This window comes from Thamnophis elegans, chromosome 13 (genome assembly GCF_009769535.1).
Source record: "Thamnophis elegans isolate rThaEle1 chromosome 13, rThaEle1.pri, whole genome shotgun sequence".
Classification (NCBI taxonomy): domain Eukaryota; kingdom Metazoa; phylum Chordata; class Lepidosauria; order Squamata; family Colubridae; genus Thamnophis; species Thamnophis elegans.
The window spans coordinates 24017316-24039665 of NC_045553.1; the positions used below are offsets into that span (position 1 = coordinate 24017316).

The 22350-nt window shown below is 47.9% G+C and overlaps 2 protein-coding genes and 1 long non-coding RNA gene across 3 annotated transcripts in view; all 3 read left to right on the plus strand.

Annotated features, from left to right (window-relative positions):
- ADAM9 (ADAM metallopeptidase domain 9) overlaps positions 1–15773 on the plus strand; it is a 44669-nt gene extending 28896 nt beyond the window's left edge. Inside the window, exons 15-22 of the mRNA XM_032229304.1 lie at positions 5477–5582; positions 6810–6993; positions 8084–8164; positions 9364–9469; positions 9560–9698; positions 12056–12152; positions 13421–13458; positions 15317–15773. Of these exons, the coding sequence (XP_032085195.1) occupies positions 5477–5582; positions 6810–6993; positions 8084–8164; positions 9364–9469; positions 9560–9698; positions 12056–12152; positions 13421–13458; positions 15317–15398 (833 nt within the window). The 3' untranslated portion in view covers positions 15399–15773. The remainder of the gene's footprint in view (positions 1–5476; positions 5583–6809; positions 6994–8083; positions 8165–9363; positions 9470–9559; positions 9699–12055; positions 12153–13420; positions 13459–15316) is intronic.
- A 2885-nt stretch (positions 15774–18658) lies between these two features.
- Positions 18659–19098, plus strand: LOC116516868. Its single transcript, XR_004256396.1, has 2 exons — positions 18659–18788; positions 18832–19098. It is a non-coding gene; the product is annotated as an uncharacterized LOC116516868 (long non-coding RNA).
- A 2000-nt stretch (positions 19099–21098) lies between these two features.
- The window catches only part of LOC116516835 (disintegrin and metalloproteinase domain-containing protein 2-like), a 91452-nt gene continuing 90200 nt past the window's right edge, over positions 21099–22350 (plus strand). The window contains exon 1 of the mRNA XM_032229464.1: positions 21099–21114. Within this exon, the coding sequence (XP_032085355.1) occupies positions 21099–21114 (16 nt within the window). The remainder of the gene's footprint in view (positions 21115–22350) is intronic.

Genomic DNA, 22350 nt, shown 5'->3' on the forward strand with positions numbered 1-22350 from the left:
AGCAATCAGAGAGAGGCGGAGCCTATCCCTAGGAAGGGAATTTATTTCAGCCGGCTGCAGAAGGAGCACGTGGGTGAGCCACAAACCGTGAGTAATGGCAGAGGCGACTAGGAGCAAAAACTCTAGGCCCAGAGCCCCGGGGGGTGCGGATCCAGAGGAAGGGTCCTCTAGAGCGATTTCCCCTGCTCCCAGAGGCAGATCCCCATCTAGGAGGGACAAAGCCAGGGCACCCAGGAATCCATCCCCCAGGAGGGAAACCAGAGCAACCAAGACCTCGGCCAGGGACTACAGGGCAACCATCAGCCCTTCCCCCCCCAGATCTCGCTCCCCACGCAGGGCCTCTGCCCGGGCTGTACGCAGATCTCCATCCCCAGCCTCTCCAGGGGGATCTCTGAGAAGGCACAGCTCTCTTTCTCCTCCTCTCTCCCCTGCTCCCCTACTGGATTCGAGAGCGGATCCCTTTGGCCGCAGAGCAGCCAGCCCAGCCCGGCCTCGCCTAGCACCTCTATCCCCTGAACCCAGGGAATATTCCCAACCACCAGAGCTTCAGCCTCAGCTGCCTGATCTAACCAGCAGCTTTCAAGACATGTTTGCCAGAGCGTTGGCCCAGGTTATGGCTTCTAGCTTAACTCAGCAGCCACAGGCTCCCAGGAGCAGGGCCCCCCAGGATCCCCCCAGAGGGCTGAGCGATCGCCCTAGCACCTCGGCTGCAAGGGAAGCCAGGTCTCCCTCCCCATCCACGGCTAGTGAGGCATCCGACCTCGAGGAAGGGGAACTAAAGGATGTGGGGTTTTCGGAGGATGAGGTCCCCCAGGGGGAGGAGGATTCCACCGTAGCGGGCCTTCCCCCCCCCTCCTTGTTCAGCTCCCTTTTACGCAAGGCAGTAGCCACAGCTGATCTGGATCCACCCTCGGATCCCCAACCCGCAGCTGAGTCCTCGGGCAAGGGCGAAAGCAAGAAGAAGAAAGGGCCCTTCCATAGGCCCCCCGTAGCTAAGGAAGAAATCCCCACCCCAGATATGTTTATGGAGGTGCTCAAATCTCAGTGGGTAAAGCCAGGGTCTTTTCCAACCCCAGGGGGGAATGAAAGAAGGTTTTATAATCTTAACCAAGCCTTTGCCCAAGCCTTGCAGGTTCCGGAAGTGGATAACCCGGTGGCAACCTTGGCATCTTCCTCAACGGTCGTAGCAGGAGACACCGCTAATTGCCTCAAGCCTGAGGATAAGAGAGCAGACATTGTTCTGCGCAAGACGTTCCAGGCCATCACCTGGGCTATCAGAGCGGCCGCCTCTGCCTCCTTTTTTAATAGGTCCACGGTCCTGTGGCTGGAGCAACTGAGGGATAGGACCCCAGCCTCTGAAGTGCGACTCCTGCAGGACATCTCCAAGATGCTTGCGGCAGCGCAGTTCTCGGCGGACGCCACCTTGGACGCGGTAAAGTATGCGTCGCGTGCTATGTCTCTTCAGTTGCTTCTAGGCGACTACTCTGGCTACGTCACTGGCAGACGGAATCCCGAATGAAGTGGCACCTAACCGGTGCGGATTACACCGGGGACAAGTTATTCGGGACGGCGCTGGAGCCTCTCCTTGTGGAGGATAAAAACAAGCGGAAGATCCTCCCGTCAACGAACAAGCGGTCGGATTTCCGCCATGCACCGTACCCTAGGAGGACCTCCTACAGACCACCTGAAGGAGACAGCCAAGGCCAGAGGTACCAAAACCCCAGATTTCAGAGGCAGGGGGATAGACAATTTCAGAACAGATTCAGGGGCCAACACCAGGGGAAGCGGCCCTTTCGTGGAGGAGGCGGTCGTCCCTTCCGCAGATTCAAGTGATCCGCCCCCGGATCACCCCATCGGCGGTCGCCTCTCCATGTTTGCGGATGCCTGGGAGCGTATCACATCGGATGAGTGGGTTCTCCAGACGGTAAGGCTCGGGCTTCGCCTGGAGTTCCGCTCCCTTCCTCCCAGTAGGTTCCGCACCTTCTCCTCCTCCTCAGACCCAAACAAGAGGGCCCTTAAGGCCAAGGCCATTAAACATCTCCTCGACATCAGGGCCATCGAGAGGGTCCCAGAGGGGGAAAAAGGGTCAGGATTTTATTCAAACCTCTTCCTAGTGCCCAAAAGCTCGGGGGGTTGGAGAGCCATCCTGGACCTTAAGTTACTCAACTCCAGGGTGGTATACCGTAAATTCAAAATGGCTTCTCTAAGATCCATCCTGGAGGGCATCCGGCCGGGCGACTTCCTTGCCTCCATCGACCTTACAGAGGCATACCTGCATATCAGGATCGCCCCGGAACACAGTACGTTTCTGAGGTTCTTCCATGAGGGGGACCATTTCCAATACAGAGCCCTGCCCTTTGGGTTGGCCTCAGCCCCCAGGACTTTCACCAAGGTGCTAGCTGCAGCTGCTGGTCACCTACGTTCCCTCCCTGTCCATTTATTTTGTTACCTTGACGACATACTTGTCCTGGCCAGGTCCTCTGCTTCAGCTGCAAGGGATCTGAATACTACCATCGACACTCTCAGATCCCTGGGGTTCTCCATTAACCTGGAGAAGAGCCACCTCGTGCCCTCCACCAGGCTGCTTCACCTAGGGTCCATTATCGACTCTGTAGCGGGGGAGGTGTTCCTCTCTCAGGATCGGAAGGACAGCATCGTTAAGATGATTCATGAGGTTCGCAAGTCACGCTCTGTCCCTGTAGTTCTTCTTTCCAGGCTCCTGGGAAAGTTCATCTCGTGCATAGGGATCATCCCTTGGGCCCGACTGCACGCCAGGGAGCTCCAGTGGTTCCTGCTACCACATCAGAAGTCCGGGACAAGCGACGCGACCTTCAAGATCCGAGTATCACCCCAAGTGCTGCTATCTTTCCACTGGTGGCTGTCCCCAGCTCTGAACAGAGGCTGCCTCTTCAGAGATCCACCAAGAATGACGCTCACCACCGATGCAAGCCTCTTCGGCTGGGGGGCCCACCTGGAGAACCAGATCGCCCAAGGTCGGTGGACTCCAACAGATCTAAAGCACAACATCAACTGGTTGGAGCTCAGGGCCATCCACCTGGCCCTCCGACACTTCAAGGACATGGTCAGAGGTCAACACATCCTAGTCCTGACAGACAACGTAGCGGCCAAGGCACACGTGAACAGACAGGGAGGCACCCACTCCAAGGCTCTCCGCGACGAGGCGCTGCGCCTGGGTCACTGGGCGGAGAAACACCTGGCGTCCATCAAGGCGGAGCACATCTCCGGAACAGAGAACCATCAGGCAGATTGGCTAAGCAGAGAGACGATCGACAACGGAGAGTGGCAACTCCATCCCTCGATCTTCCACAGGATCTGCGAGAGGTTCGGCCATCCGACGGTGGACCTGTTTGCGACACCGCACAACGCCCAGCTACCAAAGTTCGTCTCGAGGTTCCCGACCCCGGGAGCCATGGACACGGACGCCCTACGCTGCAGCTGGCCACCAGGTCTTCTCTACGCCTTTCCCCCCCTTCCCCTCATCCCCGGGGTTCTGAGGAGGGTGGTAGTGGAGAGGGCAGATCTGATAATGGTGGCTCCCTTTTGGCCGCGCCGCCCCTGGCTGGCAGATCTGGTGGACCTGTCCACAGCTCCTCCCTGGAGGATACCAGCAGGGGAGGTGACGCTTCACCAGGGATCCCTAGAGCACCCAGACCCGGAGTGGCTCCATCTGACCGTCTGGCGCTTGAGCGGGAACAACTGAGACAGGCTCAGTTCTCCGAGGAGGTCATCAAGGTGGTAGAGGCATCCCGGAGACAATCCACCACCCGCATCTACAATGCCTCGTGGGTGGCCTTCTCAGACTGGTGCCGGGGTAAAGACATCTGTCCTACGACTGCCTCGGTTCCTCAGGTCCTGGACTTCCTCCAGGAGGGTCACCAGAAGGGCCTCGCCACCAGCACCCTTAGGCGTCAGGTCTCCGCTCTTTCCACAGTCCTAGGGGGGGTGAACGCTCCCCCCTATCTCAACACCCGGTTCTCAGGCGTTTTCTCAAAGGGGCGGCGAATTTGAAACCCTCAGCGGTCCATCGATTCCCCTCCTGGGATCTTCCCACAGTCCTCCAGGCTCTAACGGAGGCTCCGTTTGAGCCTCTGAAGGAGGTTTCCCTCCAGCTCCTGACCCTGAAGGTCGTTTTTCTGGTAGCCATCACTTCAGCTAGAAGGGTCTCAGAGATCAATGCCCTTTCCAGCAGAGCAGACCTCTGCACCTTCCTAGAGAACAGGGTCGTCCTCAGACTCGACCCTTCTTTCATGCCCAAGATCAACTCCCCCTTCCACAGAGGGTTAGAGATCATCCTTCCGGATTTCTGTCCCCATCCCTCCGGGGAGAGGGAGAAATCCTGGCATAAGTTAGATGTTAGAAGAGCCCTACGCATCTACCTGAAACGCACGGCTCCCTTTCGACGATCAGAGGCCCTCTTCGTGTCCTTCCAACCTTCCACCCGTGGGGCTAAGGTCTCCTCGGCCACCATCAGCAGATGGATCAGAGCGGCCATATCTCAGGCCTATCAGGCTCGGGGTCTCCAGGTCCCACAGGGTATCACAGCACACTCCACTAGAAGTGCTGCCACCTCAGCCGCCTGGTCTTCCCAGGCTCCCCTAGAAGAGATTTGTCGAGCGGCCGCCTGGGCCTCCCCGTCTCCCTTCATTAGACACTATAGATTGGACGCCTACGCCTCGGCGGACGCTGCCTTCGGCAGGAGGGTCCTTCAGGGCGTCCTAGACATGCAAGGGGGCTCAGGCCCGTCCATTCCCTCCCAGGACAACTAACTTTGGTATGTCCCAATGGTTACTCCTCCCACACTTTCTCTTCGGAAACTGGCAGTTGGACTTACCTGAACTGCATGTTTCGACGAGAAGTGTGGGAGGAGTCACTTCCCGCCCGTTATGGCGACCTTCGCCGTGAAGCAGGGCCTGAGCACGTCCAGGTTCAAGCAACAGCTAGGAAGAATCGGTATTGGCTGTTTCTTTTTTCAGATACCGTTCAGATGTTCGGTTAAAGTGGCTAGCCACTGGACCAGCAGGAGGTGTGGCTTCCAAAGATTTCCTCAATCTCCAATAGGCAATCAAGATTAGGTTAATACCCAATGGTTACTCCTCCCACACTTCTCGTCGAAACATGCAGTTCAGGTAAGTCCAACTGCCATTTTCCCCCACCAAGTTGAAAGTTCAATATCTTGCCCCCACACTCACAAGTCCATCACATGGTCCAGTTTCCCACTGCCATGCTGGCAGTTCCACCCATCCAGTTCCGGTCAAGTGCAGAGACAAAGGATGACCTTGGCTTTCTAGAAAGAATGTTGTTATGGCTGCATATCATCTAACTCTGTACAATTCCTCTCCCATTTTCCCAGCATAGAAAATGCATAGTAGAATAATAGAAAGTGTGGTAGGCCAAAGATCCTAAAGAAAAGATGGCTGCAGGCCTGACATCTTGCTTCCCAATGTATCTTTTGCAGAAGCAAAGGTTGCCCCCAAAATTTGTTTCTCGGATGTGAACTCAAAAGGGGATCGGTTTGGAAACTGCGGATATCAGAACCGCGAATACAAGAAATGTTCAAGCTGGTAAGAAGGCAGGTTGGGGAGATTTTCTCCAGACTCGATGGAGCTGTTTCTTAGAAGGGCAAGTCCAGGTGGCAAAGTGGGAGGGCCTGTGACCCATTTGCTGCAGCCAACTTGGTGCACTCTCACCTCACAATCAGGGAAGCTGAGAGTTCGATCCTGAGTAGACACAGATATTTCTTTGTCTGGGAATGATGAGAATATATCTGCTGAATATAACTCCTCATTGGCGACAGGGAAGGGCATCTGGCCAGTAAACGCTTGGTTCCACTCTGTTGCCCTGACTCCACCCCACAAGGGATTATAGGATCATTAAATGATGATGATGATGATGCCTGGATAGTTCCCTATCGAGAATCTGTTGAGTGGTCCTTGAATTCCCTCCAGGCTTCCTGGCTCATCTCCTTGTGTTATGTCTTGCTTTTTCATAGGTTTTTCATAGCTTGAGTCTGTCTGCCTGGGAGCATCAGGATAATTTTTATCTGAATTATGATTAGTAAACCAATCCCACAAGCAAAACAGAAGGGATATCAACTCTCCAAATATGGTGCAAGCCATTTGTTGTGGCCTGTTGGCGGCCAGCCCCTCCTGCAGCCGAAACAGAGGAGGAGGGTGTGTAGGAGTGAGGGTCAGCATCAAGGCAACCTGAGAGCTCCGAGGGGGGAGAAGAGGGAATGGAGTTGTCAGAGAGAGAGGGAGGGAGGAGGGAGGAAGAGAGAGAGGGGGGAGAGAGGGAGGGAGGGAGAGAGAGAGAGAGAGAGAGAGAGAGAGAGAGAGAGAGAGAGAGAGAGAGAGAGAGAGAGAGATATGAGGCCTGGGCCATCCGTCAGCCCTCAAATGGAGAATCAACAGCACCCAGGTGTGGAGATAGCTGATGAGGAAGAGGAAGAATAGCTGGGTCCAGTGCCTGATGCGCAGAAGGCAGAGGAGAGCAGAGCAGAGGAAATCTATGGGCCGGTTCTTGGGATGGAAGAGCCACCGCTGCTAGTGAAGTCCCACCCTAGCTCTAGGGATAAAAGGCAGGGGGCGGAGATGAATAGATGTGACAGACAACATCTCCCTTCCAGACAGACATTTTAGCTTGCAGTGAGAGAGAGAGAGAGAAAGAGACTTTTTGCTGAGCTGTTGGTGCTCCTAATGAAAGGGAACATTTAATTAACTACAGAAGGTTTGTCATGTTTGGGGAGCTGGATCACAACACCATTGCAGTGATGATGCTTGTCTTGTCAGGAATGCCATGTGCGGAAAGCTGCAATGTGAGAATGTGGAAACCTTGCCGGTCTTTCGGATCAAGCCTGCCATTATCCAAACTCCCATCAAAGACACCACCTGTTGGGGCGTGGACTTCCAGCTAGGGTCAGACGTGCCCGATCCCGGGATGGTGAACGAAGGCACCAAGTGTGCCCCTGGAAAGGTATGTTCGGCTCGCGTGGGCCGCCTCAAAGCCCTGAGGACAAGTCGATTTCTCTACAGCAGGCCTGGGGAACCTGGCTGGCTCAGGAATTATGGGAGTTGAAGTTCACAGATCGTAAAAGGGCCCTAGTTTCCCACCTCTGCTCTAGGGTGTCAAACTGGATTTCTTCGAGGGCCGGATCACCATTGCTGTTCTCCTCCGCGGGCCAGGAGGTGAGGGGGGGGAGACGAGATGGCCAGGCTCCTGCAGCACTCTGCTGGCCAAAAACGGGCTACGGGTGGCCACATGAGGCCCTGCCAAAGCCTGTTTTGGCTGGCAGAGGCACCATGAGTCGGTCCTTTGATATTTCCAGGCTGGCCCCGCAGATCCAAGCATCCGATCGGCTGGCCCCTCCAAGCAGCCGAATCAGAGGAGGAGGAGGAGGCATTGGAGTCAGGGTCAGCATGAAGGCATATGTGAGAGCTCTCAGGAGGAAGGGGGAACGGAGCTGTCAGAGAGAGAGAGACAGAGGCGGAGCCTGGGCCATCCATCAGTCCTCAGATGGCGAGTCAACAGCCCCCAGGTCTGGAGGTGGCAGATGAGGAAGAAGAGGAATAGCTGGGTCCAGTGCCTGACGCACGGATACGCAGAAGACAGAGGAGAGGAGAGCAGTGGAAATCTATGGGCTGGTCCTTGGGACGGAATTGCCAATCAGTGCTAGCGAAGCCCCACCTTAACTCTGGGGATAAAAGACAAGGGGCGGAGATGAGAGAGTATGTAGCTGACAACTATTCATCTTCCAGATGGACGGATTTGTTGGCCTGTGTTGAGAGAGAGACATTTTGCCAGGACTGCTGACGCTCCTAATAAATGAATCATTGCTTCAACTACAGAGGGTTTGTTGTGTTTGGGGAGCTGGATCAAAACAACACCATTCTTTTGAGAGTTGTCTTTGGCTGCCTCAAATGCATGGAACCCCTTGCTTTGCTTTTACTGAAAATTTGGGTGGTCCCCATTGGAACAGGGCCAAGTTGGGGACGGGATGTCTCAGATAATTGGCGTTTAACGGCTTGCATGTAAATGAACCATACTTTGTGTTGCTTCGTTTCAGGTCTGCAAACACTACCAATGCGTTAATGCGTCTGTCTTAGATTATGACTGTGACCTCAAGGACAAATGCAATGGGCACGGGGTAAGTTCCGAATGAGAAGCATCTTGATTTTGGAGGCCTTCCAGTTGGTTCCTGAGTTTGGTTTCCAGATCTAACATCTGGCTTGTAGAAATGTAGTACTTTCCTTGTCCCTCCACCAATTTCCCCCTCAACTGTCCATGGGTGTTTGGTACCATTCTAAGTGCTGGGAAGATCAACCGGGCACTGGATAATTTATTTAAAGAAAGGATCATTAATTAGGATGCCTGTCAAGCCCAATCCTTGGATAGAATAGAATTCGTTATTTATTGGCCAAGTGTGATTGGGCACACAAGGAATTTGTCCTTAGTGCATAAGCTCTCAGTTTACATAAAAAGACAAGATACACCTCAGGTGCCCCAACACGAGTAGCATTGAGCTGGCCACACCTCCCCAGCCACACCCCCGCCATACTTTCCCAGCCCCCCCCCAAGGTGAAACCCAACCCTGATGTGGCTCTCAATGGCAACTTCTGTTCCATGGGTCTATTGTTCTCACTGTCAGAAAATTCCTCCTTATTTCCAGGTTGAATCTCTCCTTGTGCAGCTTCCATCTATTAATCCTCGTCTGGCCTTCAGGTGCTTTGGAAAATAGATAAATTGTCTGATGAACGGTTGAGCAAATTAGCTTATTCAAGAGAAGAATTTGAGGGTTGCATGACAACTATCTTCCAGTCTGAGAAGCTGCCACAGAAAAGAGGACGGACTTATGTTCCAAAGCACCAGAGGGCAGGACAGGAAGCAATGTGTAGAAGCTCATTAAAGTGAGATACAACCAAGAATTAAGAAGAAAGTTCCTTAACAGATAAACAGGGTCGAAAGGGACTTTGTAGGTCATCTAGTCCAACCCCTCCCCCCCGCCCAAGCAGGAGACCATACACCAATTCTGACAGATGGCAGTCCAGTCTCTTCTTGAAAGCTTCCAGGGATGAAGCTCCCACAGCTTCTGAAGGCAAATTCCACCCATCCAGATTTGGTCAGGTGCAGAGGTGCAAAGACAAAAGATGACCTTGGCTTTCTAGAAAGACTTTTGTTATGGCTGCATCGCATCTCACTCCATACAATCTTCCTCCCATTTTCCCGCAATAGAAAATGAATAGCAGAATAATAGAAAGTGTGGCAGGCCAAAGATCCAAAAGAAAAGATGGCTGCAGGCCTGACAGGCAAGTTCACCAAAATATTATACTTCCCTCTCTCAAACAGGTGTGCAACAGCAATAAAAATTGCCATTGCAATTCAGATTGGGCGCCTCCCTACTGCGATTCCCCAGGATATGGGGGCAGTGTAGACAGCGGGCCTACTTACAACGGTAAGTCTCCAAAGCGGAATATCCTTCAGAAAAACGAAGACAGCTCACACAGAAGCGTCCTTCTTCTTTCTTTCCTTTTTTTTTTTCCAGACAGCAATGTGGCCGCACGAAACTGGATACTGGTGTTTGTGTTCATAGTTCTTCCCATTGCAATAGTTGTACTCATTCTTTATTGTACGAGAAATAAAAGGACTCCTTCCTGGTTGCCACTCATGGACACCTGTTGCAGGTAAGTTTTTCCCCCTCCTCTGCTTTGCCCTGAAAATATCTGTGCAGAAAAGCTAAGCTTTTGGTTTTGAAAAAGAACAAAATATATCATTCTCCTTTAACGACCCCCATATTCCCTTGCAAGGTGGAGTCTGGGCAACTGAATGGAGCTGAGTGTTTACTGGCCAGATGCCTTCCTGTCACCAATGAGGAGTTTTGTTCAGCAGATATATTCTCATTGCCTCCTGATTGTGAGGTGGCAGCTTCACCTCCTGGGAACTGCACCACTCAAAAAGAACAATATATATATATTTGAATATAATGCCTAATTTCTATTTTATAGAGGTAGTCCTTAACTTACAGCCATTTGTTTAGTGAACAAAGTTACAACAACACTGCAAAAAGGAAATTACGACCCTTTTTCACGCATGACCATTGCAGCATTCCTCATGGTCATGTGATCAAAATTCGGAAGCTTGACAACTGGACTCATATTTATGACGGCCGCAGTGTCCCGGGGGTCACGTGATCCCCTTTTGCGACCTTCTGGCAATCAAAATCAATGGGGAAATCAGATTCACTTAACAACCATGTTACTAACTTAGCAACTGCCATGATTCACTTAACAACTGTAGCAAGAAAGGTCGTAAAATGGGGTAAGATTCATTAAACAATTGTCTCACTTAGCAGCATAAGTGTTGGATTTAATTGTCATAAATCAAGGACTATCTGTGTAGGAAGACATCATGTGCTGTGGGAAATCTGGAAGATTTGGGTTTTTCTTGAAAAGGCACCTGACATGGTTGATGGGCTATGCTGGGATCTCAGCCACTGGGAAAAACCCTCATACTGCTTTCATCTAAATTAGACCATTCATTTTTATAACTTTGCATTATTTAGTTTAGTGGGCCAAATCTTCATGGCTATCAGGTACTCCTGAGAGATACTTGGATGGATCCAGGGATGGGCTCCTAGCGGTTTGCGGGGGTTCGGGAGAACCTCTAGCTAAGATTCTGTGCAGTTCAGAGGGCCCCCAAATCCCACTCCTGGCTGGCCATGCCCACCCCTTCCAGGAGTCTCCACGCGGCCCATTTTGGAAACAGGTAAGTGCACGGCACGTGCGGAGACGCAGGGAAGGAAAAATTGGTCCTACAGGAAGTTCAGGAAAGTTGGAAATGGGCCCATTTCTGGCCCCCGAAGCATGGGGAGGCCATTTTTGCCCTCCTGGAGGCTTGAGAAAAGCCTCCGGAATCCAGGAAGGGCAAAAATGCCCCCCCCTCCTGCCGTGGTGCATGAGGCTGACTCAGCCACACCCACCATGGCCATGCCCATCCAGCAACTGGGCAGAGAACCCCTTGCTAAAATTTTTGAATCCCACCCCTCATCCCCCTGATGCAAGGTAATACATTTTAACAAGGTTTTGTCTGTTTCCCCTATGGTCTCTTGCAAAAATGTGAAACTCCTGAGATTTGGACAACTTAAGATAGGGACCCTTCCACATACGTGTGTGTGTGTGTGTGTGTGTGTGTGTGTGTCTGTGTGTGTCCCTTTAAAAAAAAATGTTGAATTTTGCAACTACAATCCAAGAAAAAAGAAAGAGAATAAAAAGAACCCAAAGACCAAAAATATTCAAAAAGGCTGCATGTTAGACTATCCGCATGTTGGAGTGTTTTCTATCCATTTGAAATGTTATATATCAGTTCCAAAATGTAAGTTAGTATTTGAATCAGGTTATCATGAACTGATCAATGAGCATTAATTAATTAATATAACAAATATTGTTCAAATTACACATTCCAAAATATACTTTTAAAAGCAGACTGCATACATAACAAGGCCCCTACCTGTTCTTTGACTCCTAAACATAACTTGTGGATGATGAGCAATGGAAGCCTGTTTGAGGATCGAAAGCTGTGATTTTTCAAAAATCCATGCATTTGGTATGAAATTTCCACCTGAGATAGAGGAGCTCATTGCAAACAGTGTCAACTCTCCGTGTTGTCATGGGGACAGAATGAGTGGGAGTGAATTCCACGCATAGTATCGGCTGGAATCGGATCTCAGATTACTGCTGTTGGGTTGGGAGGGGTGTGTCTATTGGGTAACATGTTTTATGACACAGACTGAGGGGAGGGAAGGAACGGGTAAAGTTCAGAAGCAGGTAAACAAAGCAAAGATTTGGCTGCGAACAAATCTTCCCTAATGAAGCCATTAATAAATCACTGGTTTTTGTATTAAAACATTGGCTCGATTATTATGAATCAGTTACGGCATCGTTAGGAAACTTGACAAACAGTTTATAAAAAAGGCACCTTTCAACCCAGTAGACTTTGTCTTTCTTCCAGTTGTGCTAAATATTTTATCCATCCATTTGTTTAGATGCTTCCGCAGATCAGATACCAGTAGGCAGCAGGCTGCTCGAACCGAATGTCCACGCAACTTTCCGTATTCTTCCAGGAGTGCATCATCGTCTGCGGTAAGAACAGCAAATATTTCCACTGTTCACTAATCTTGGTGGTTTTTAAGGAAAAACGGGAAGAGGAATTCCAGTTTGAAGGCATCATCATCATTTCACGACCCCATCATCCCTTTTGGGATGGAGTCTGGGCAACTGAATGGAGTGTTTACTGGTCGGATGCCCTTCCTGTCGCCAATGCAGAGTTTTGTTCAGGAGGTACATTCTCATCGTGCTCAGAGAGAGAAATACCTCTGCCTAGGATCAAACTCGCAGTCTCCTGATTGTGAGGCGAAAGCTCCACCTCTAGGCCACTGCCCCACTCTCCGTTTAGTTAGACGGAATAGGAGCTATAAAAAGCCAGCACTCCTATTCTTTCTAATTAGTTCCTCTTCCTGTTTGCCCTTAAAAAGGCTGTGCAGGTGGAGCAGGAAAATTGCTGGACAAGGTATTTTGATGGTTCCGAATGTCTACAATGCTAACTTAACTACCGTATTTTTCAGAATATAAGATGCACCTTTGTTTTTGGGGAGGAAAACAGGCCAAAAAAATCCTGCTTACCAGGTATTCATTCCATAACACCAGAAAAGCAAGCAAACACAATAGTATAATAAAATGACACTTTTTGCCACTTTTTTTCTTTCCCCAGCTGGCCAGGGGAAATCTTAATAAGCTTAACTAGATGTCTGGGCATCCAGCCAAAAGCACGTCACACCTCTAAAAATGTAACAAAGCTGAATCAACAAACCAGCCCAGTGCTTGCTTGAAAGAAACCGTTGAGAAAACTCAGATAGGAAAAATCCCTGACTTGCCCTTAAAGGGATTATCCCCCAAAGTATAGAAATTACATAGTCACAGGAACTCTCTACTCTCTGCTTTCCGTATGAGAGGATTATCTCCCAAAAATAGAAACTGGACAAAAGAAGTACCTCTTAAGGCAATCTTCAAATCTTTCCTCTTCCCGGGAAATTTTTCCAACAGTATGCTGTAGTAAAAATATTCGAAGCTTTTTTCCAGCTCTAATGAGGTGCTGACGAGGATGACTTCACTTGTTAGCACCTCTTTAAAGCTGAAAAGCTTCCAAAAAGCTACATTCGGAGTTATGATGCACCCAAATTTCAGCCTCTTTTTTTGGGAGGGAATGTATTTTATACTCCAAAAAATATGGTATCTTCTAGGAATTTACACAAAGTACAGGCCAATAGACATTGGGCAATTCTTATCCCATTCATCGACTATCTCTTGTAAAACTGAATTGGACTCCTCCTTTATGTCCTTCTCCCATACAGGTGGTATCATCCATGGACCAACAGCGTGTCCCCCCAAGGTCAGTATATTGGGAGGATGGAGAAGGAGAAAAGCTGAGGGTTGCAACACTAGCTCTATCTTGGTTTTGGGAAGGTTTTTGTGGAAATGCTTTGGGCTTCTACCTATTCCAGCCCTCCCTCTGGCTTCACTATGCTACCCTGGGCCAGCTCTCAGGCTGAACCTAGCCTTTATTAAAGGCTCCTCAAATCTAAGGCCCCCTTTCGATCCTTGTACACCCCTTAATTTTAACAATTTCTCTGTGCGTATATCTAACACTAGCCGATAATCTGGCATTGCCCAGTTATTTATTTATAGAGGGGGGGAAATGTCCGGACCAAATGTAATTTCTAATGTTGGATTTTCCCCCTTACCAGAGGGAGCCCCCTTGTGGAGTACTGTGAAGCCGTTACCACTGCAACTCCACTCCACTGCACAGTAGAAGTCATTATACAGCAGTACAGTAGAAACCATTTTAAGGCACAACAGGCTGCATCTTAACAGAACACACCACCCCTCAAGGGCTGTTAGGGGTGTCTTACCTCCAAAGTATTTGTCTGCAGAGAGTAAGTCATCTATGTACCAAGTTTGTTCAAGGTGTTCCAGAGTTATCCTACAACACACACACACACACACACACACACACACACACACACACAGGTTTTTGTACATATAAATGTGTTCAGAGAATTACTCTGAATTAGGGATAGAGAGAAGCAATGCTAGAACTAAGGAAAAATTTCCTAACAGTGTGAAAAATCAACCAGAGTAGAACGGCTTGCCTTCAGGTGTTGGGGCTGCCCCATCCCTGTGTCTGGGAAGCCATTTGTATATAATCTCCTGCTTGAGCAGGGGGTTGGACTAGATGACCTCCCTCGCAACTCCCTTATTTTATGTTCTATCTAGGTTGTAGGTGTTCAGTTTCCCTTCACCCCACATCATTGGCCATGCAGATTGTGGCAGCCAATCCCTTTTGGTTCCCAGTTTTGTTGATGACCAGGAATGGTGAATTCCTTTTTTTAAAAAAAGTTTTTATTTTTCTCCTTCAAATTCATTCACAAATATACATTCTTATAATTGCTATTAACATTTATCTATATATCAATAATCTTTATTGTTATTTTCTTACAAATTCAGTTTGGGTCACTTTCCTGACACCCCATGCCTCCATCTTATTTTGCAACAACCTTGCTCCTTCTCAACTTCCCTTCTCTGCCTTCTTCTTTCCTCCTCTCCTTCCTCCTTTCTTCTTCCACTCTCTTTCCTCCCCCCCGTCCTCTATTCTACTTCTTACCCTCTCTCCTACTCCTACTTCCCCTCCCTTACTCCCTCTGCTCTATCCTTTCTTCCTTTCCATCGTCATCCTTCCTCCTTTCTTCTTTCCCTCTCTTCCCCTCCTCCTCTCTTCTCCTCCTTCTTCCCCCCTCTCCTACTCTTAATTCTCCTCCCTTACTTCCTCTGCTTTACCCTTTCTTCCTTTCCCTCCTCATCCTTCCTTCTTTCTTCTTCCCCTCTCTTTCCCCTTCTCCTCTTCTCTTCTCCTTCCTACCCTCCCTCCTACCCTTACTTCCCCTCCCTTACTCCCTCTGCTCTATCCTTTCTTCCTTTCCCTCCTCATCCTCCCTCCTTTCCATTGATGGCCTTGCTTATTTGCTTTCTCTTATAGGTTCTCGAGGTGGTATTTCAGCGATCCCAACTTTATATTTTCATAGAAATAATTTTCTCTGTTATATTTTATTTCTAATAACAATTCCACTTATATCGCTTTTTAACTTGCATACTTGCATTTTAATACTTTCCTGCCCCCCCCCCCATTTAATAACGTGAATGGGGAATTCCTGACCCACACGCTGAGGTTTGACCCTGTCTTCTCTTTACAGGCCTCCACCCCCAGCGGTGAAAACCTCAAGGGCATCGGAACAACTTTTCCCCTCCCGACCGGCACCTTTGCCCCCTATATAAAATGCCTCCCTTTGCCTTTTGCAAGCCCACCACCGCCTCCCCTTTTTAGGACTGAGCTGCCTCAAGTGTCCATCGAGCAACTCTGGAAACTTGTCTTTTCTTCCTTGACACCGGAATAAGAGGAAAGGAAAATATAGAGGCAAAACACAAAGTGCAAAACCACCAAGGAATGTAAACTCGTATCAAATACCTCTCCGGGGTGTGAAAATCACCAAGTTGGTCGACACTTCCCGAGCCGACGGCATTTGGGCTATGTTGCTGGCCGATATCAGCTTGAACCGGAACAATTATTTTGGATCCAAGGGCATGTTCCTTCTTTTTTATGATTAGATTTAATTGTACGATACTTGACATATGCAATCCCATCTGCCGGTCCCTGAGAGTTTTTTTTTAGAAAACGCAGGAGTGAAATCCATCCGGTTCTGAAATTTTGAGTTGTTCGGAGAACCAGTAGCGGAAATTTTGAATAGTTCAGAGAACTGGCAAATGGCACCTTTGGCTGGCCCCAGAGTGGGGTGGGAATGGAGAATTTATAGTATCCTTCCCCTGCCCACGCCCTCCAAACCACGCTCACAGAACCGGTAGCAAAAAAATTGAATTTCACCACTGAGAAAATGAAATAAGTCAAGGGAAGATGGCCTTAACCAGAAGTGCATTGCTGCCGGTTCGGACTGGTTTGTGCATACCGGTAGTTCCGACCACCAGCTGGGTCCCCCCGTCCCCAGTGCTATCCCATCCTATATATCCCATTCTCTGGCTCACGACCCACCATCACAGCCCAGCTGCTTCCCGCACCTCACCCACTCTACTCACTTGCGGCTTGCCCGTGAAGGTGTGCTGGAAGCTGCGCACATGAAACCGCCGTGTGTTTGAAGCTGCGTGCAAACGCGGAAGGCGCACACGCGTGCTCACATTTTCAGTTCTGCGCTAGGCGAACCGGTTGTTGAATTGTGTGAAGCCCGCCTGTGGGTCTAACCATTTGTAAGGACCAATAAGCTGAAGGGATGTGGTGGCTCAGTGGCTAAGACGCTGAGTTTGTCGATGAGAAGGTTAGCAGTTTGAATCCCTAGCGCTGCGTAATGCAGTAAGCTCCTCTTACTTCTCCCAGCTTCTGCCAACCTAGCAATTTGAAAACAGGTAAAAAATGCAGGTAGAAAAATAGGGACCACTTTTGGTGAGAAGGTAACAGTGTTCTGTGCGCCTTCAGCATTTAGTCATGCTTGGCCACATGACCATGGAGTCATCTTTGGACAGCGCTGGCTCTTCGGCTTAGAAACGGAGATGAGCACCGCCCCCTAGAGTCAGGAACAACTAGCACATATGTGCAAAGGGAACCTTTACCTTTAAGCTGATCTAAAAACTTGGTTCCTTTTCACTAAAAACTACTTTATAGTTCCCCCCTGCCAAAAGTCATTATGGGAAAGAAACGCAGTTTGACTGGATGGAGAGAAAAAATCAAATGTGGACAGCCTTGATTGAAGGGTGCGGGTTACTGTCCTTTCTTGTGCCTTGGGAGTATTGTGGCTCTTCTTGAATTTAAAAAAAATCTAAAAAGGACGCAAACCACAGAGACATGCATAAAGGTGCGTGCGGCACTTGAAATCTTGGACCGCCTAAAGCATGACACACAGATTGAGGCTTGCATGTCTTATGCTTTGGGTGCTCAGCTGTCCCTCAAAATACAGGAGCCAGGAGGGGTGGAAAGTTAGTTTGACAGCTGCAGTTCCCTTACAAACCTATACCTGTTTTCAACTGTAGTTTTGAGCTTCGGTTCAACCCAAGAACAGGAGCAAGGTTAAATGGCTTTGCGTGGATTGCAGTTGTTAGTTTTTTTAATCTGGAATTGCATGAAGCTGAGACACCTGAGAAAATGTGAACCATATTGGCTGTGCAACTGTATTCTACTCTGCTTCGAAGCCAGACCCACTGAATTCAAGGGGGCTTTTGTTCAGTGGGTGTAGGATTGCAAGCTTATCCAAGCAGGGCTCTGACTGTTCATTGCTAACACTGGTTTTTTTTTTAAATGAAAAGAGATAGAAGAATTGGTGGGAAAAGAGGTAAAGATGACAAATAGAAGACGATACATCTTCCTACTCAGTTGTGTGTGTAAAGGATGTGGTTAAAAAGCCCAAAGTGATGTGGCTGTGATGTTGCGATCAAAAGTTTCCCCCTTTGAGCGCACCTGCATAAAATTGGGCGAGTGTCTGTCACCTTACAAGTCCTCCTTTAGCGACAGTACTTGGGACCAGCAACTTGGTCGTTAAACAAGGTAGTTGCCAATTGAAACTGCAACTTAAGTGACAGTCTTCATTCAACCTTTCTTGACTCAGCAGACCTGCTAGGGTTGTGTTTTTTCATCCTCTTCGTTAAGTGGGAATGGTTGCTAAATGAGGCAGTCGCTAAAACGAGGACCTCCTGCATTACAGCCACCAAACTTGACTTTGTTACCGCGCCTTGCAGGCACCCCCGCTTTTGCCAAAATCACGGCAGAGCAATTGCACAACAAACCTCTGAGTACTTTTCTTAATGAAATTCATTCTCAGCATGTACATAATTTTTAACACTGTCTGTGACTATCAACACATATTAAACAGCTAATTCTATCCCTGCTGGCTGATCTTACAACTGCGTTTAATAAAAGATTTTAGGGAAAATTAATCCGTTTCTGTTAACAAGCAGTAACTTAGTAAATTCAACTTATTAACCATTATCGATGCTTCAAAATGATGGTGCAGGAATTCTGCCTTGGTGCCCCAAAAAATGGCTTAAAGATTTTGAAAGCACATTGTCAGCTATGCTGGATATGCTAGAATCCTAAACATTCTAGTAGTTAATGTAATTTAATTTTTTTAAAAACTAAGCTTGTAAGAGTAATGAAAACCAACGGTCAAGTTTAGAAATGAAAATTATAACGTTCTGCCGATTGCTGTTACATTGACACATTGGTCTAATTCCAAGATTTTTTCAGTCTTTTTCAAACCATGCAACCTCTTCATTTTATAAAATACTAGCTGATAACCCGGTGTTACCCAGGTATTTATTTATAGGGGGGAAATGTCGGGACCAAACGTAATTTCTAATGTTGGATTTTTCCCCTTACCAGAGGGAGCCCCCTTGTGGAGTATTGTGAAGCTGTTACCATGCCAACTCCACTGCGCTGTAAAGTAGAAGCCATTGTACGGCAGTACAGTAGAAGCCATTTTAAGGCACAACAGCCTGTATCTTAACAGAACACACCACCCTTAAGGCTGTTAGGGGTGTCTTACCCCCACAGTATTTGTCTGCAGAGAGTAAGTTATCTGTGTATCATGTTTGGTTGAAATTGCTCAAGGCGTTGCAGAGTTATGCTGTAACATAGATTCATACAGCCCTTGGTAGGTAGGTAGGTAGGTAGGTAGGTAGGTAGGTAGATGATAGATAGATAGATAGATAGATGATAGATAGATAGATAGATAGATAGATAGATAGATAGATAGATAGATATGGATCCTGAATTCTTGATTAAGAGGGGTGAGGCTTTTGGATGTCAGCTGATCAGGCTTGCCCTTTCTGGGGGGGCGCATTCAAGTTCTCCCCCCATTCCATTCTGGAGAGGGGCTCCCCCACCCAATGTTACAGAACCTATTCAAGTCCTAGCAGAATCCCAGTTTTGCATATAACTCAGTTTGAAAAATCCTGGTCTGTTTCATGTTGCTACAGATTGAAAGAAACTTCACATTTGATTCCTCTTCACAGAAGAAGCCCCAAGGTGTCCCCTTCTGAACATAATCTGCTTTTTCCCCATAGTCACAAAAACGCTACACAATTGTGCTTAAGGCGGTGCAAATTAGTGCCAGCTGTGTTTTCTTCTATGCCGAGCTAATGGGCACTACTGAAAATGCAAAGAGACAGATGGAAACAATGGCGAAACACTGATTTTTGAACATATGAATGCTCAAATTGCTAACTAAATACACCAACATAAGGGGCCGTTTGCATGTTCTCCAACTTGACTTGCTTGCTCTGAGTTTGGCCTCGAGGCAAACTTCATTTTATTATCTGAACTTTTTGACAACGGCATGAGCACTTTAAAATCTGATTAGCCTGCTGGAAGAATCCAATTTATCCTTAAAAATGTTGCTTTTTCAGATCAATCAGGCAGGTTGACGTTAGTTAAATCTTGCTGGATTAAATCGTGCACCACTGAATGAGTCAGGGTTTAAACGTCGGTGGAAAAAAGATTCTGCTACGGTAGCTTTTGGGTTCAAGATTGGCGTTGCTGTTAGACAAGGGAATTTGATCTCTGCTGGTGAGACAGAATGTACAGTTTGTTCACAATGGACACGGATTCTTACAGATCACTGTATTAAAGACTGAAATAATGATGAATAATTATGGAGATTCATTCCCAGTGGGGTTAGCTGTTCAACATACAGAGTGGTGCAGTGGCCTAGAGGTGGACCTCTTGCCTCACAATCAGAAGGCTGTGAGTTCAATCCTAGGTAGAGGCAGGTATTTCTATCTCTGGCCACAATGAGAATATATCTGCTGAACAAAACTCCTCATTGGCGACACGAATGGCATCCGACCAGTAAACACTCTGCTAGTTCCATTCAGTAGCCCAGACTCCACCCCGCAAGGGATTATGGTGTCGTTAAAAGAAAAGGTGACTCAGTGGCTAAGACACTGAGCTTGTCGATCAGAAAGATTGGCAGTTTGGTGGTTTGAATCCCTACTGCCACGTAATGAAGTGAGCTCCCGTTACTTGTCCCAGCTTTCCTAGCATTTGGAAAGCACGTAAAAATGCAAGTAGAAAAACAGGGATCACTTTGGTGGTAAAGTAACAGCATTCTGTGCGCCTTCGGCATTGAGTCATACTGGCCACATGACCAGTTTCGGTCATCACTGGCTCTTTGGACAGCGCTGGCTCTTCGTCTTTGAAATGGAGATGAGCACCGCCCCCTAGAGTTGGGAACAACTAGCACATATTTGCTAGGGGAACATTTACCTAAAGTATGATGATCATTAGCCATTTAACATACAGTCCTTGTAAATCAAGGGAGTTCTTAAATTACAAGCACAGTGAGACCAGAATTTTCATTGCTAAGCAAAATATTGTTAAGTAACTTGTGTCCAATTTTACAGCTTTCCTGGCTGTGGTTGTTAAACAATCACTGCAGTTGTTAAGTAAGTCATATGTTAAGTGAGTCTGGCTTCCCACAACAAGACTTATCAAAAGCTGGCTGGAAAGGTCCAAAAATGACAATCACACCCCGGGTTTCTTGGAACTCACAAATCCCGTTTTTTTGGACTATAAGACGCACTGGACCATAGGACACACCTAAATTTACAAGAGGGAAACAAGAAAAAAATAGTTTTTGGCCTCCGTGTCGCATTTTTGCCCTCCCCGCCACCCAGAAGTACTCTGCAGTCCTCTGCACAGCCCATTTTCACTCCCAAGGCCTCCGCACATCGCATTTTCACCCTCCCAGGTCTCCAGAAGCATTCTGCAGTCCTCTGCACAGCCTGCTTTCGCCAAACGGCAAAAACGGGCTGTGCAGAGCACTGCAGAGTGCTTCTGGGGCCAGAGAGCACAAAAATGCAACGTGTGGAGGGTTCGGGAGGCCAAAAACACCTGTATTCAGTCTATAAGACACACCTAAATTTTCACCCACTTTTAGGGGGAGAAAGGTGCATCTTATACTCCAAAAAATACGGGACATGCTGGTGGCTAAGCGTATGAATTTTCATCAGACGGGGATGCAGCAACAGTTGTGAATACAAGGACTTTTTTACAACTTGTTTTGTTTTTACCTAAGCTACCTTTGCAGTGCCAGGTGGTCACTAAATGAATGGTTGTAAGTGGAGGATTACTTGAACTCTTGTTTTGGCAAATGTTTTGCATCGTTCTTGCCAAAAGAGAGTTTTTCACCGTGTGTTTGTGTACATTCACCCGTGTTAATAAAATGTTTGAATGATTCAGTCTCGTAAATGTTACCAAATATTCAGTCCTGCGCATTGCAAAGTTAAGTCCTGCAGGTCCTGATTCGACCATAGTTTATTCAATAAGTCATAATGGGATTATTAGCACTTACATACTGCTCCACAGTACTTTACAACCCTCTCTAAGCGATTTACAGAGTCGGCATATTGTCCCCCAACAATCTGGGTCCTCATTTTACCCACCTCAAAAGGATGGAAAGTTGAGTCAACTTTGAGCTGGTCAGGATCAAACTTCGTGGCTGTGGGCAGAGTTCTTCTTTTCTTTCCTTCCTTCTCCTTGTTTTCCTTCCTCCCTCCCTTCTTGTTTTCCTTCCTGTTTTTTCTTATTTTCCTTCCATCCCTCCCTCCCTCCCTTCTCATTTTCCTTCCTTCTTTCTCATTTTCCTTCCTTCTTTCTCATTTTCCTTCCTTCTTTCCATCCCTCCCTCTCTCCCTTCCCCTCCTTCCCTCCCTCCCTCCCTCCCTTCCCAAGTAATAGCACTTAGATGTACAACACTTCATAGTGTTTTGCAGCCCTTTCTGAACAGTTTACCGAGTCGGCATATTTCCCCCCCCCTACAATCTAGGTTCCCATATCTTGACAATAACATGACAAATTCAAAGGACCATTTGCATCTGTGGTATGTACCAGCCTCTCCCAACATCCCTTTACAGCTGGTCCTTCGTTTTAACAGGGCCATTGGGACTAGAATTGCTGTTGCTGAAGGTAAAGGCACAGATCACATGAAGTATTAGTGCTGCTTTACAAAACCCTAGCAAGGCCAACGCCTGGAATACCGCAACCAATTTTGGTCACCACATTACAAAAAAGATGTTGAGACTTTGGAAAAAGTTTAAAGAACAGCAACTAAGAGGATCAAAGGCCTGGAGACTAAACCAAATGAAGAACGGCTGCAGGTTTTGGGTTTGACTAGTCCAAAGAAAAGAATTTGGGCTGACATGATAGAAGTATTCCAGTATTTGAGGGGCT